Below are 15,202 nucleotides of genomic sequence, written 5' to 3'. Positions count from 1 at the left end.
CTGCTGCGCCTTGGCGATCGAGTGGCTCCCGCGCCCTCGGCGGCTCCCCCTGGGCAGCCTCGTCGGATGCAGCCCCGCTCGGCTGCCGGGATGGTAGGAGGGGGCAGGGTCCTTTCTCCCCACCCCTCCGGGCAGGCGCCTTTGCGCCGCGCTGTATTTGTTTTCTAGGGAGCTGCCAGGCCCGCAGCCTCGTCTTAGGCGGTGTAAAGTCCCTGTCTCAAACCGGGCAAATCGCCGCCCGCGTTCAAAGTCTAAGCAGGGGCGCTATCTCAGGCAATCTGTAGAGAAGAGCTGATTATTGCTTCTGAGGCTCGATTGCCAATAAGTTACTAATAAATAACTTCAGGGTTTAGGATTCTGAAGCATTTCCCACCCCACCACCCGTCCTGCCGTCTCTCTTTCTTTAAAAGCTTTGCATGGGGAATGGTAGGAGAGGAAATATATAGGTAAACGTGCTAACGTTTTAAGGAAAGCTACCTGGCTTGCTTGCTTCTTGCATTACAGATTTAATGCAGCCCGGCCCTATGCGTGCCATACATACAATACATTTAACCCCCCCCCCCAAAAAAAAGACTCCTGGGAACTGTAGTTTAGCCCCTCACAGAGCTACAAAGCCCGGCACCCTTAAAAACTACAGTGCCCAGAATTCTTTGGGGTGTACTTTAAATGTTCTGTGCGCATGCATGCTTGTAATATGTCTTCTCAAGTAAAGAAACTGCAGTTCTGCAGCATTTCCCCCTGCATATTTGCTCAATGAGGCTTAGTGCCCAATATGCACCTTTAAATCCATTACCTAAAAGTAAATTCTATATAACACAAGTAAGCTTACTCAAGAGGAGAAATGTATTGGGGTGTACTCTTAAACTGATCTTGAGGTCCAATTGATCTTAATAATAGTTCACTTCTGAATAAACATGCAAAGGATTGCACCATTAAAACACTTGAAAATGTAGATCCCTTTTACAAACATACAGACGATATTTAGAAAAACCAAACCCCCTTTTTTTAAACCAAACAACCCAGCTTAAGTAGAAACACCATTTACCTGTCAGTTACTCTCCTGCTTTTTAACTGACATGAAAAGGACTGAATAACCACACTGTCCGTGGAATCATTAATTATCAAACGTGAGAGAGTTGGGGGGAAAACTGGTTTACTTTGCAATACACTTTTTAAAAATACTTTTTCACTCTCATTGTTACCAATGTGCATTTGGTAAGACAAAAAAAAAGGAAGTACACATACACACATGACGCCACAGTTTCTGTACAGAGCTCTAAAATGAGCTGCTATGTTTTTATCTACAAGAGATTAGCCGGTGCTCTTGTGCCGAGGGGAGGGGTGTGATGAAGGCAGCTTGGGGCTGCTGTCACTTCCCCTGTGCTGCCCACCCCAGCTGCTTTGGCAGGAGCCAAGGGAGAGAGGATGGGGCCCAGCATACATCTGTCCACATGTGCATGGGCTTAAAGATTTCTCTACAGTTCAAGTCCTTTGAGCCAGAGTTAGCTCCCTGTGGAGGGTTCTAGAAGTCCTGCCGTGGTGTGTGAGTTAGACTGTGCCTCCGCAGATCACAGTTTCGCCTGAACACTTTGCCGCACTGCTCACAGTTGTAGGGCTTGATGTCTGTATGGGTGAGAAGGTGAGTTTTCAGGTTACTTCTTTGATTAAAGGTTCTTCCACATGTGGGGCATTTGTGTGGAGATTCCTGTTCAGATTTGAAGCAAGCAAAGGATTAAACCCTTTACAAACTACCTGGTTTACTGAGTTTCTCAAAACTTCTCTTGTTTTATGCACACACCCTCCCCAGTTTCGTTACCCTTCAAAACACCAATGCCATACAGGTAGCTGGAAATAAATCTTCACAAATCCTAAGTGCCCCTTCTCAGGCCTAAATGCCATGGAAGTGGTTTCTACATAAGGCTGCAATTCTAGGCACATTTAAACGGGCAGTAAACACCACGGAAAACCATGTTTACTTCTTAGTTCTTGTATTTTTTTAAAGGAACAAATAAACCCAAAACAGGATTAGGCTGTATGTGCATTTGTAGCTTGATCCTATGCGTGTTTACTTAGAGGTAAATCCTATGGCATTCAGTAGGATTTACTCCAAAGTAAATATCCATAAGTTTGAAGATGATTAGAGTCCTGAAAGTAAGGTGAGGATCCTAGAATACTTGCTGCCCAGTCATAAGCACATTTAACTGGAAGTAAATCCCTAAAAATAAAATAGAGAGCTGGTCAGGGATAGTACATATAAGCTTGGATTGGACCAGGGAGATGTGGATTTGCATTCTTCTTCGGCCAGAAAGCTCACCAGATGAACTTCTGCCAATCCCCTATATCTCTAGCTAACCTACTGCACAAGGTTGTTATGAAGATAAAAAATTAACAGAGGGAGGAAACAAGTATGCTTAGGTGTTCAGCCATACTTGAAGACAAGTTCTACTGAACTTATTAACAGTTTACTTCCTAGTAAATGCATTGGGGGGGGGCAGGGGCAGCTCATGTATCTGCTGTAGGTACAAGATCACAATTCTTTGCAGTCTGATCCTTATAGACGTTTAGTCGGAAGTCAGTCCAGCTGAGCTCACTGGAACTAACTCCCCAGTAAGTGTGCTTAAGATTACAGCCTTAACAGCACGGATATATCTTCTTGCCTGTCAAGGACAATCCTCACTTCATCACATTTCCCCATCTCTAGGATCTACTGAAAAATGCTTCTTGCTAATCCACCCAGCTTCCCAGGGATACTTGCTTCATCTCTATCAGTGAAAAGCTTTCCACAAAGCAAGTCTTTTTTTAATCTGAGCTTTTAAAAACAGAGCATACATTTCATCTGCTTCAGAAATGTCAGACTCCCCAATGAATCTTTTCCAGCTATGGAATATGCAAGTCTTAAATGAACTGATGTTCAAGCCAACACACGTTTACTCAGAATAAAATCCTGTTAAATTAAATGTGACTTACTCTCAAGTAATTGTGCACTGGATCACAACCATAAACAACTTCTGCAGGCTTTATTTAATCCTTCTAAGATCCCAGTGTGTTTATTTTACCATAAAGAATGAGTCAAGACAATTTACACCCCAAAAAATGCATTAAATGAATCTGAACAACTGAAATAAAAGTTCAGCCTGTGTCTTATTTCCTGCACAATGAAGCAAAGTGGAGGTCAGTAGTGGATAAATTATCTAATTTAAATAACCATCAACACCACTCCTCTGGTACAGTTACATGTCTTTACTTATTCACAATGAATATTGCTATGTATAAAGAGCTGAAACAGAAGATAAAAAATAAACTGTCTAAAGCAATATGGATCTAACCTTACCTGCATGTGTAAAGTTTTATGAACTGCTAGAGTCCTGGACTGGCAAAATCCTTTCCCACATTCCTGACATTTGAATGGTTTTTCTTTGGAATGGATATACCTAGAAGCCAATACAGGCATTTGTAATCAGTATGTGTAGACACAGAAAGAGCCATAACAGTTACCAGTAGTCTCTATGTAGCTGAAGTATGGGGGGGGGGGATTATACTAATGAGACAATGCTATAAATGTTGACTCAGAAGTAAGTCTCACTGAGATCAATGAAGCTTGCTTCCAGGTAAGGGTACAGGGTTGCAGCCTAAGCCTAACTCAACACTGAAATCTACTTTTCCAATTTTCTTTTCATATAATTTTTTCCGCAGCCACTTAACAGTAGTTTCTCCAAAGGGCTTCATTGCCCTTTTCTGCTAACAAATTAAGGAGACAATCCTAAACACACTTACTACAGTGTATGCTCTACTGAGAACAGTGGGACTTACTTCTGAGTAGCAATGCACAAAAGTCCTATGTAAGTATGCAATCTTTCACATGTGTGCACTGGGACTTGCTTTCAGGTGAACATGTAAAGGCTGTCGTCCCACTTGTTCCAGCTGAGGTCAGCTGGAATTTTGCCTTACTAAGTTTATAGACCCCCACAGGATCTGGCCCACAGTTCATTATCGTTTGATGGGATGAGAAAAGGCAGAAAGCCCTTGAGCTTCTCAGAGCAAGCAAGAGAGGGGAAGGGCCATTTGTACATTGTTACAAACACATTGTAAATGTTGTTTCTCTGGCATGTATGGGACAGAAAAGAACAAACATCCCATTAGTGTTAGGAAATATTCATTTCAAGGAACATACTGCCTTCTCTCTGCCCCTCCCCTTCGAGTTTTGATCCACATTTGCTAGGCTATAAATCTACTGAATTTTTACTGCAGCTTCTTTACTGTACTTCTATCAAGTGCTATTCCTACAGAGGCAAAGTAGTTTGTTGTTGCTTTTTTGCTGGAATCACCAAGCCTTTATCAAGTCCTACAGTTGTACCTCTCAGACTAGAAAAGAAAGCAAAAGGGAAAAGATTGGAAAGCCCATCAGGAGGTACGGATTAGATGCAGAGTGCTGGAAATAAGTGTCATGAAAGCCAACCACCTTGAAGCCACCCCTCACTCGGGCCCGCTGAAGTGGAAGAAGACTTGCTTCTGATCAATGTCACTTGCTTCTATGCAAATACTACCAGTCCCAACCTAGTTCCCTCATAAATAAATCCTACTGGCGTCCCTCCTACATAGTTAGGGCAGCATTCCAATAACACCAACCACCTCCCTATTGCAGACAGGAGGCTGAGAAACACAGTCCTTTCTTCCTCTAGGCCTATCTAAGTGGGTTTAGGAGGAAACTGGAGCCCAGGACTTGCTGCCTGGCACCTCAACCTCAGAACCACCACTAGCCCATCCATCATAAGGCTTAATTTCTAAGGGAAAGGGAGGGTCGGGGAGTGGCTGGATCCTGCATGGGATATAACCCCATGGGCACCCTTTTCTCCAAACGAGGTTGGAGCGAGGGCAGCCAAACAATCCCCCTTTTGCATCTCCAGAGAGCGAGGGAGGGAGAGGCGGAACTGACCTGTGGTCGCGGAGGTGGTCCTGCCTCCGGAAGGCCTTGTGGCAGATGTCGCACGTGTAGGGCCGCTCGTCCGTGTGGGTCCTCTCGTGGATGAGCAGGTTGTAGGACTTGGTGAAGTGGCGTCCGCAGAACTTGCAGATGAACTCCTTCTTGGTCTTGGAAGGCAGCCTGCCGCGCGCCGGCTTCCGGTCCGGGGAGAGCTTGCCCAGCGCCGCCGACAGGGGGCCGCTCAGCTTGGCCAGCTCGCCGTGCGCCGCCGCCACCGCGGCCTGGTGCGCCTTGGGCGGGTCCTCCTGCGTGGCCGCCGCCGCCAGGTTGGCGAAGTCAAAGCGCGGCCGCTCCTTGCGCAGGGCCGGTAGGACGTGCGCGATGGCAGCCGCCTGCTTGGGGTGGAAGAGGTGCGTGGCGAAGGGCAGCGCCGGGAAGGGGAAGCGCTCCACCAGGCCCTGCGCCGCCGCCATCTCGCTCAGCGCCGAGCAGCGGCTGATCTCGGCCGGGCCGCCGCCTCCGGCCGTGGCGGCGGCCGCGGCATAGCAGCCCAGCGTCCAGTGGTTCATGTGCATCGTGTGCACGGCGCTCAGGCCGTACAGCCCTTGCAGGTGGTCCACGGCGGCCGGGAAGGTGTTGACGGCCTGTAGGAAGGAGTAGTTGGTCAGCTGCAGAGACGGGTGCAGCGGGATCGGCGCCGGCAGGGCTTTGCTCCCCATCGTCCCAGCCTGGCCGTGGAGGGCCGGAGGCGACCCGCGGCTCCTCGGGGCGCACGCACGGGCGCAGGTCCTGAGCAGAGAGAGGGAGGGAGGGAAACAGAAAAGAAACAAGGAGAGGCAGGTTATTGGAAGGGCAGCGTCTACACATGGATTTGACAAGAGGGGGCTGGTTTTAATAAAGTTGAAGGTCCCCTTAAGACGAAGTAGAATTAAACAATAAAATTAACAGCAATAATACGCAACCAGGATAAATAATTAGGGGACCCAAATGAGAGGGCTGTCGTTAGAGCAGCGAATAATTCAGACTCCGAATTGATCTCGCTGGTGAAGTGGGCCCCAAACCGGCGGAATCTATACATAAAGTTCAGAGATGCAAGCAAAGTTGGGAGGGAACGTTATTACCTGGAAGAGGCCAACCCAAATAAAATAACACCTGAAAATATCAAATAGCATTGAAGCCCGCCAAGCTCACGGACCCCTGCAACACACGTACTCCTCGATTCGTTTAGGCAGAGTGACTATTTCTTGACAATATCGTAGATGAATCAAGAAATCAAAGTAGAGCTCCCTGGCAAGGACTGCGTCTGCGTGCAAGGTCACGAGGACTAGAATCTTTGAAAACGGCGGCGGTGGGGGGGTTCCAGATCCAGCATTTCATCGACTTCTTCAGGACGCCCCCTGTAAGTGCGAGTTGTACTGATGGCAGAACTGACTACAAAGTCCATATTTCTGAAACGACCCAGGAGGAGCGCGATGGCTTAACGCTCGAGGCGGGTGTCCTGCAAGGCTGGAGGTTCAGGACAGGAGCCGTTTGGAAGAGGGGGCTGCTTTGGTGTGCGGTTTCTGTGTCATTGCCATAGCGCACACAGTGGTGGTGTAAGTAAGGAAGTTCGCGCGCCCTTACAAGCGAGCTACTGACTCCCGTCCAACATGAGCGAGCTTCACAAATAGTGTTTTTTTTTCCAGGCGTTTGGCTGCGATCCTGCTTGTTCGAATGGACTTTTTATGCGCCTAGGAGGCTCTTTAAGAACTCATGATGTCTGTGAAGAAGCGATAAGTCATGTCAGGGGCTTGCGGGGGAGGGGGCGGAGAGGGGAAAGTGATAAATACTCGCTGATTCCCCCTCTGCACAGGGAAATAAGTGCGAGCACAGTGCATCTAACATGGCTTCCGACTCATTTAACCAGTGAAAAAGGGGAAGGGGGGTGATCCCAAACACATTACACGAGAGTAAGGCTCAGTTGGGTCGATTTAACTTCCTTCCACCATGCAAAGGGCACACGAGGTCCAACCGGTACGAAGGCAGCTACTTTGAATTTGGCTGTAGCCTATTACGGATCACAGCTACCTACTACCAGCAATCTATTGGGAAGCTGGCCTCGGTTGTAAGGCTGAATGAAGAAGCCGATGCCCCATCTTGAAACACTTCCAAACGCGCGCAGCCCGACCCAGTGCATTTCCCACCAAAGGATCCTAATAAAAAATAGGGGTCTCATTGACTACAAGGGGGCTTGCTCCCAAGTAAGCAACTCCACCTACGGTAAGGCAGATGACCTGGCGCATGCTTTCATGGAAGAGAAATCCGGTTCAAATTAATGGACGTTACTTCCGAGGAAACATAGGTGGAGGGCTCCTTCGCCTTGGCGGAGCTTGCTTTTAAGCAGGTGGGACCCAGGATCGCAGCCTGGGCCTCGAATTCGCACGCTTGCCCGAGACACCCATCATCTCAGGAGGGCAAAGGGGATAAAACGCCAACCGATCAGGGCCGGTCGGTGCTGAATGAAAGGTTGAGAACAATTACAACGCGCTTCTCAAGTTGGGGGCTGTTTTTTTCGTCGTATCTATAGATTATATAGGAGTGGGGGTCAGCGCCTGGGATCATCCTCGCCATTGGAATTCAGTTCCACCGGCTCCGTCGGAAGTGTCCGCGAGGTTTCAGTGGCGAGGCTCGGGGGCCCTGAACTGGTATAGCGCCTTGTCCCGGGCCTTGGAAGTCGTCGGCTGAGGTTGGCCTGGTGGGGTTAAGTCAGGGGGAGGGGAGCAGAGGGGTCTCCATGGGCGGGGAAGCAAAGGCCCAACGCGGGAGGCGAGGGAAGGCGGGGGCGTTTGGAGAGGAGGGGTTGGTGGTGGCTCGCCGCGGTGGGGCTGCCCACACTGCCCGCCTTGGCCCTCCCCGGTGCTGCTGCGCTTATTTTTCTTCCCTCAGCGACAACTCATTAATCAAGATAATTGAAAGAGAGAAAAGCAACACTTCCCCCGTCGCCCCTCGACGCCAAGCGCTCCAGGCTCGGAATACCCCCTCGCTCCTCTCTCGCAGATCCCTTTCAGCTGGCCAAGGCGCCACCCAAGAGGGGCACCCGGGGGACTCTCCCAGACTGCCTTCAGGGAAAGACAAGTAGTAGCCGCGCGCCCTGGCCAAGGACCCAGCTGGGCGCTTTTCTGCAAGGGGAAACATCCGCCCCCTCCATTGGGAGTCCTTAGGAAGAGCGGGGGATGGTTTTCTGCGACAGGCAAACGCAATCGGGCGCTGCCCCGAGGATCTCCCATATGGGATTCAGCTCCCAGGCTTCCAGCAGGCAGCCGGACCTTAATCTGGGGTCGAGGTTTTTTTTGGGGGGAGGGTGCCTTTAGTCCCGCGGAAGTAGCATTGGCAAGCACTGTCCTGCTCACTCGAGGAGGCAGGCGAGGCTTACTCTTTCGCCCCCCCCCCCGCCCTTCTCTCATCGAGCACTGCAGTTTCGCGGCCATTCCTGCCCCAGGATCTTGGCTCTTCTTCCCTGCTCCGCTTTCTTATTGCATTTGGAACGTCCCTGCAGCCTCCCGAAAGGAGTGTGGGAAATGTGATACTTCGAGAAAAATAAAAGCGGCCCTAAAATCCAATTGGGAGTTAAGCATTTAAACGGGCTTCTGGGACGGGCTCGGCTCCGCCACATCTGTTAGTCCCGCTCGCTCTCACAAGGCAATTTTCGAAAGAAAATAAAAAAAGCCTTCAGATGCTCCTTTCTATGCATCCCCAGATACTTTCCTCTAAAATAATAATCCGGTTGGAAGATGCTCACAGGAGCTATACCGAGCTTTCTTTCAAATCCCTGGTCGGAAAAAAGCTACCGGTTTTCTATCGCCGAATTGCGCCTTGCGACCCATTAACAAGCCCGAGGCGGGAAGTTGAAATAATCTGATTTCCCCCCCCCCCTTATTTTAAAAGGCATCGTTTTTTGTTTTTGTATTTCAAAAAATAGAGGATCGTGAGGCTGGGTTATTAGTCCGCAGGGGTAACCACTTTGGATAGAAGCGCCCCTGGGCGCAAAAGGCTTCACTGATTTCTCCAATAGCAGCGGTAGGCCTCTGCACCGCCAGCTTGCAAAAAGGGGAGCAGGAGGAGAGACCATCAGGGTCTTATACGTGTGCCAACGTAAAGCGCACTTGATCGTGCATTATTTTCCTCTTTTGCATCAACATCTGATGGGCAAAGGGGCCGAAGTGCCCTGGTTGCCTTGGGCCCAGTTTCCCACTCCCGCCCGGGCCAAGCAGAGCTTTGCTTCTGGGGTTGGTGGTGGTGGGGGGCCATTTCTAAATTAATGCAGCGCTTAAAAAAGGGGGAGCAACAAAAAACAAAACACACACACACACACACACAGCTTCTTCCTGGCCTTTGGTATGCGATCCGAGTGCGCAGGGAAGGGAGTTAATGAGAGGTGTGTGACAGTCAGAGGGTTTCACTCAGCCCGTTCAACCGAAACTATTAACTCCCGTTTCTTCCCCCCCCCCCCGACGACGACTTTCCCACCACTCATCACTTTCCCTTTTGCAAATAAATAAATAAGTGCATACATCATGGCGCCCACCCCACCCCACCCCCACCCCCTGGGCACTGCGACGCGACCGCACAAGGGCCGGCTATCCTGATAAGAGACATCGCCACGCAGAGATGGGAAGGAAAAAGGAAAGAGGTTCGTTTACTTTTTCCTGCTGGAGTTCCCATTGTGCCAGGGTCAAGGGGGCTTCCAAACTTACTCAAGGGGGTCCTTTCCTAACGAGGGGGAGGGGATCCCCTCTCCATCTGGGCTGGACTGCTTGATTTAGATAAAACATCATGCAGCAGGACCTTGACACAAAAAATTGAAATGTACGCTTGACAAAAAAATGACAAATGTTTTATCGGAGATTAAAGGGGTGGGGTGGGGACACCCAGAAAGCACGTGATTTTTTTAATTTTAAAAAACTAATTCTGTTCTTATTAAAATAGCTGTAATGCATAGCACCAAAGTACTGGTATTATGCCTAGGTATTTATATTTCAGATGTGCAGCTTTTACACGCCCACGATGCAATTTGTCCCCAAACACTTTCACCACACACATTTTCTGTAAGTCCTGCGGATTTCGATGGTACTTGTTTCCAAGCAAATGTGCTAAGGACAGAGCCTCCAATTTCGTTTTGGCATTTTCCTTCCAAGCGGCTTGAATATTTGAGTCGGTTTAAATGATTCCCCAGATCCTAAAAACACAACCATCAGAAACTTAAGTGCTACTGATCTAATTAGAGTTTACTTCCTGCTGCTGTGCTGCTTAATACACATTAAGTGAAACAATCCTAATGAATCAAGCGAGAGTTACTTTTAATGTTAACCTGTTTTAAGACCGAGGGCCAGGACTCGGGGATTAGGCCGCTCACATAAAAATCCAGTTATGGTTTATTTTATATTAATTGTTCTCTACAAAGTTAAGGGGTTTTTGTTTCTTTAACACCGACATTTTCGTTTCTGATTAAGGGCATATGACGAAAAAATAGGTCACTTTTTGAATATAATTTTAGGTTTTTTTTAAAAAAAATGCAAATATATTCAGAGCCTCCCAATGCAAGAAAAAAAAGACAATTCGATTAATGTTTATTTGGAAGTAGGTCCCATTTATTTCAGCACAATCCTAACCATTGCTACTCAGAAATGAGTTCTGATGAATTCAATGGGGCTTGATCCTAGTTAAACCACTGCAACTTCATTCCCTGGTAAGTGTTCATACAAGTATGATCTTTAGGCGCACATTTTATAAATTTACGTGGAAAATAATAGCATAGGTTTTAGGAGAACCTGCTCATTTACATGGGATCGCCTCTCTACAACAAGATTCTGCACACGTTTGCTCTTTGATTCAATTGGATATCCATTACAGCTTGTAAGTTTTTTAAGAAAACGCTAAAGTTTACTTTCAAAACCACGTGTGTAAGCTGTGTAATATTCACACCGATCTTGTTTTTGCTTCAGCACAACCCAAAGGTGGTGTCTTTTTAAAATAAGACATAGCAGAATTTATCTACCTGCTGTATCCATACTGATGTAATTATTTGACCCTGCATAAGGCAGCATTTCACAGAATCAAATAAAAACAAGGCGTAAGACTGCACCCCGAACAACTTTAGATATAGACGTTACTGCTCTGTGAGCCATCTTGCAGGCTGCAATCCTATATTCACAACCTTCCTTCCACGGAAAGTAAGCAGCGCAGTACAAAGTAAATAGGTTTAGGTGCCAAACTTGACAATGAGAAAGGGGGGTGGGGGTGAGAAATTAGGCCAGAAAGTGCAGTGTTTTCCTTTGAGAGCCCACTGGTAGTCAGGGTGCGAATCAAACACGGATGTTATTTAGACACACTGTCACTTCCCTTTCCACTCCGAATCCTTAATTTAATTAAGGCCAGTGTCTGCAGAAACAAGATTCTTCCCGGCGTGATCTTTGGCTGGCTCTGCCTTGCTTTTCCAAGGGCTTCCGACGGCCAAGGACATGAAAGGAGCTTTTGCTTGGATGTCAGAGGGAAATAAATAACCGCTCTTGGTGGGAGAAGGCTAAGAGCACGCCGAGGGGCTCAGCTATCAGGTAGGCAAACGCCGGGTGAAGTTGGGGAAAACTATCTCTGCCAGATCCCACAGATTTGTATTTGTTTATCCTCGCCAAAACCAAGACCTCCGTCCCGCTCCGGCGTTCCCAAAAGCTATCTCGAACAAATCAAGAGGAGGAGGAAAGGAAATCTTTCGCCCCAGATTTGTTGAACGAGCAATGCGACTTCACATGGGTTTCCTGGAAGCCTTTGGAGTGCGAACTTTCTAAGGGGGGGGGGTCTGGAGGCCCTTCCACATGCCCGGAGCGTTATGGAGCGCGCAGAACACAGCCAGCTCTGTGCACCGAAAGACAGGTCTGCCCCTGTTCTGGTGTGAGCTGCCGGGATTCAAACCGAAAGTAAAGGCGAGGAGTTGCTCGCTCCTCCTCGACGAGAGACCGAGCTGACAGACAAAGCCCTCTGCGGCCAGCCCGAGCTCTACACGCGCGCTTACTCGGAAGGAAGTCTCCCTGCGCGCAGTGAGCCTTACTCCCAGGTAAAACGCGCAATTTAAGGATCCTAACAGTCACATTACTAAGTGCAAGAAGGCTCTGGTTGTTGGAGAAGCCCGTTCCTGGACGGTTCCGAGGACAATTCTCCGGGTTGGGGTTCCCTGCGAGTGCACCTAGGAGCTTAGAATCGGGTGCTTCCCCTGCTCTGTCCCGCTAAAGCCCCTTCCTGCCTAGATCCCTAACTTCCTACCCGCAGGTGCCCTGTTCCCAAGCAGGGCGACCATTCCGGAGCTGTCACTCTACCTACCTGCCACTTGCCAATTTCTTCCGACGGGGCCTCCGCCTCCTCCCCGGACCCACGTCCTCCCGGCACTCCTCAGGCCAGCAAGTGCCTTCGCGGTGTCATTAGATCCACTCGAAAGAGGAGCTCGCTCAGTGGAGCCGTCGAGTCCCGTGGGCTCCGGGCATGTTCCGAGGAGCGGCTTCCGAGAAGTCAGAGGGGCGGATCCAGGAGGCCTCCGGCCCGGGCTTTCAGGCTCCTCCGGCGGCTGGGGGTCGGCGAGTCAAGTGCCGGCATAGAGCTTCCCCGGGAGCCCCGTCCTGCCTTCGGCTCCGGCGGAGCTCGGCGCGAGTCTGAACCTCCCCCTCGCGGGTCCATCGCATTTCAGCGCTCGCCGTGGCGCGGGGCTCTGTCCCCGCCCGCAGTCCCACCCCGAGCCGCAGCAATTCGAACGCTCGCCGCCCCAGCGTTCGAAGCCACGCCCCCGCTCCGAACGCTCGAGAGGTTGCGAACGTTCCGAGGTCCGCCCCTCGAAGCCCCGCCTTCGCCTCTCTGTTCCACCACCACTGTTTACTTCTGTTTGGATAGCAACTTGGCTTTTAAAGGGGCAGAGCTCCTTTCTCTCTCTCTCTCCCCTCCACACTTTCCCTCCCCACCCCCAACGTTACCTAAGGTGACTTTTTCCCTTTGAGAAAACACGATCGGTGCATAAATCAAGATCTTCCTTCCTTAATGCTTCTGTCGTTCGCTGGCTACTCCAACTGCAGAAACTTCGGTAGCTATCTCAGGCTAAGCCCTAGAAGTTGAACGTGCCCAACACACCGTTTTCACGGACTAAATATGCTGGCTATATGTTCTCTATACACTCCGAGTAATACTTCAGACCATTAACGGTTTTTTTCCTGGTTCATGTGAAGCAGATCAATGTGAACTCGATAGTTGAGAAGGCTTCTTTCGAATTATCTAATCCAGTATTTCCCCTCCCCTCTTTTTCTCCCCCCCCTTCCGTTGCCTCTTCTTTATTTAATTTGTTAGACTGTAAGGTTCCCGAGAGAATCGTGTTTTTAAAACAAAATTATAGGACGCCACTTTGTTACAGCCATTTAAAAGTATTAGTGTCATCATCATCATCATCTCCCAGCTGAAGAAATCCTCTCTCAAAACCTGGATTTCCTGAGCAAACGATTTTCTTCTGCCCGAAACAGGTGAATCCCAAGGAACCGCCAACATTACCCGGGCGAAATAAATAAATGAAAATATCTCGCATCTAGAAAAATCTTGAAAGGTAGTTTTTAAACTTCCCGAGTGACTATAATTCGGAAATGCTGTTGCTCTGTTAGATGAGAAAGTTTCCCCAAATATATATATATAAATATATATTTTATATACATTTAATTGTTGGAAGCATATGCATGCAGATTATAGGGACCTCGGGGGCTTTTGCTACCACTTTCTCTCCTTTTCAGTTTAAGAGGGATTTTTTTTAATGTTGTTGTTGTTTTTACTTATCCCAAGTGACCAATCACAGGTTGTTTAACTTGAGCCCCTGGATAAATAGAAACACATTACTGTTCGTGGTTAAGTTGCGGTCGGGCTCCTTTTTCCCCTGCATGCAAGCGGCGTTTTAGACGAATATTTGTTAACTACTCATTAATGGCACGGAGCGCAGCACGGAGGGTTGATTATGCCCCCCAGACGGAACCGCGCAGGACCGGCTCCCTGAAACCTAAAACAATCCACATGGCGAAATGACGTTAAAAGGCATGCACCCCCCCCCCCGCATCACCCTCCACCTCTCGGGATCGTGCTGCTTAAGAGCTAGGGGAGAGAGACAGGGAAGGAAAGAAAGGGAGATCTCGGGCAAATGGGCCAGATGCGAAAGCGCGTTTGGTTCAAACGATGAGCGCGAAACAAATACTCTCAATAAACACGCCAGTGATGGAAACTTTGGAAAATGTGAGATGCTGAGTGAGGCAACGAAAAAAAGCCAGATATCCGTGTTTCCATTCTCCTATTGATAAGGAACTGAGTGGGCATTGAAGGATCCGTTCCTCCGAAGCGCTTGTCCTAGAGCAATTAGGATTCCTGAATTTCCCTGCACAGAAAAGAAAGCAGGAGATGATTAGAAAATGAGAAGGAAGATGCAGAGGACGGAGGGAGCAGAGGCGGCGGGGGGTGGGGGGAGAATGGCAATGAGCAGAAAAATAAGGGGTGGAAATAAAAATAATAATGTGTGTGAATGCACGATCAGGGCAGAAAGCGAGACAATTTTCTCGTCCCCATCTTCGGGGTTAAAGGGACTGCCTGGCCATCATCTTTCTTGCCCCCTTGACCCCAATGGCTGCAATCCTAAGGAACCTTCTAATTCAGTTCCACGGAGAGCAGTGGGACTTGGTGGCTCTGCTCCTGCTCGCCAGCGGCCTTTGGCAACAGCACCATGGGCTCAGAGTGAGGCCCCTTCCCTCGACGGCTGACTCCAAGGTGAATGGAGGACGGCGCCGAGAAACAGGAGCGACCCACCGGGTTGCCAGTTTTTTTTTCTCCGGCGGGGCTACTCTATTTTTATTCGATAAATGTATGCGTGGCCATAGCTGTAATGTGTTGGCATGACTACATATGTTAGGAAGAACAATCCCTACCTTTTCTCATTAAAAAAAATATATGACCCATGTCCGAGAGCAGCAGGATCTGAGCGAAATTCCCGTCGCCGACAAATGTCTCTGCCCCGCATCCCGCGCAATATTGACTCCCTTTAGCCATAATAAATTAAATTCCCATCGGCGCTCCGTGGTGTCCCCCCCCCCCCCAAATGAAAAGAAAGGGGAAATATATTGACCATCTTTCCCCACTGTTGTTTCTAGATTCTATATTATGTAGGTTCAGCAATAATAGAAAACAAAATCACCCACGGATTACAGTGGCTGGGTAAGGTATTGGCACTGGAGTGAAAGAAGGAAT

At 48.9% G+C, this 15,202-nt stretch overlaps 1 protein-coding gene across 2 annotated transcripts; it reads right to left on the bottom strand.

Moving 5' to 3' along the window:
• Window positions 1-1,073: 1,073 nt before the first annotated feature.
• On the bottom strand, window positions 1,074-12,684 carry OSR2 (odd-skipped related transciption factor 2). 2 transcript variants are annotated; one of them, XM_033155643.1, is made up of 4 exons: window positions 12,272-12,684; window positions 4,934-5,710; window positions 3,332-3,431; window positions 1,074-1,705 (listed from the first exon to the last, which is right to left on the bottom strand). In XM_033155643.1, exons 2-4 carry the CDS (start codon window positions 5,638-5,640, stop codon window positions 1,523-1,525), a joined length of 990 nt encoding a protein of 329 aa, XP_033011534.1. In that variant the 5' UTR covers window positions 5,641-5,710; window positions 12,272-12,684; the 3' UTR covers window positions 1,074-1,522. The 2 variants fall into 2 exon arrangements, with proteins under 2 accessions (XP_033011534.1, XP_033011535.1); XM_033155644.1 differs by having other exon boundaries at window positions 1,074-1,623.
• Between the last annotated feature and the right edge of the window lie 2,518 nt (window positions 12,685-15,202).

This window comes from Lacerta agilis, chromosome 7 (genome assembly GCF_009819535.1).
Source record: "Lacerta agilis isolate rLacAgi1 chromosome 7, rLacAgi1.pri, whole genome shotgun sequence".
Lineage (NCBI taxonomy): Eukaryota > Metazoa > Chordata > Lepidosauria > Squamata > Lacertidae > Lacerta > Lacerta agilis.
The sequence above is the reverse complement of the archived record's forward strand: the minus strand, read 5'-3'. Positions and strand labels throughout refer to the sequence as shown.

Excerpts from the sequence above, each read along its gene's own strand:
- OSR2 (XM_033155643.1), bottom strand. The coding sequence starts at position 5,640 with ATGGGGAGCAAAGCCCTGCCGGCGCCGATCCCGCTGCACCCGTCTCTG. Across the intron at positions 3,432-4,933 it reads GACCACCTCCGCGACCACAG|GTATATCCATTCCAAAGAAA; the intron begins GTCAGTTCCGCC and ends ATTGGCTTCTAG. Across the intron at positions 1,706-3,331 it reads ATAAAACTTTACACATGCAG|GAATCTCCACACAAATGCCC; the intron begins GTAAGGTTAGAT and ends AAATCTGAACAG.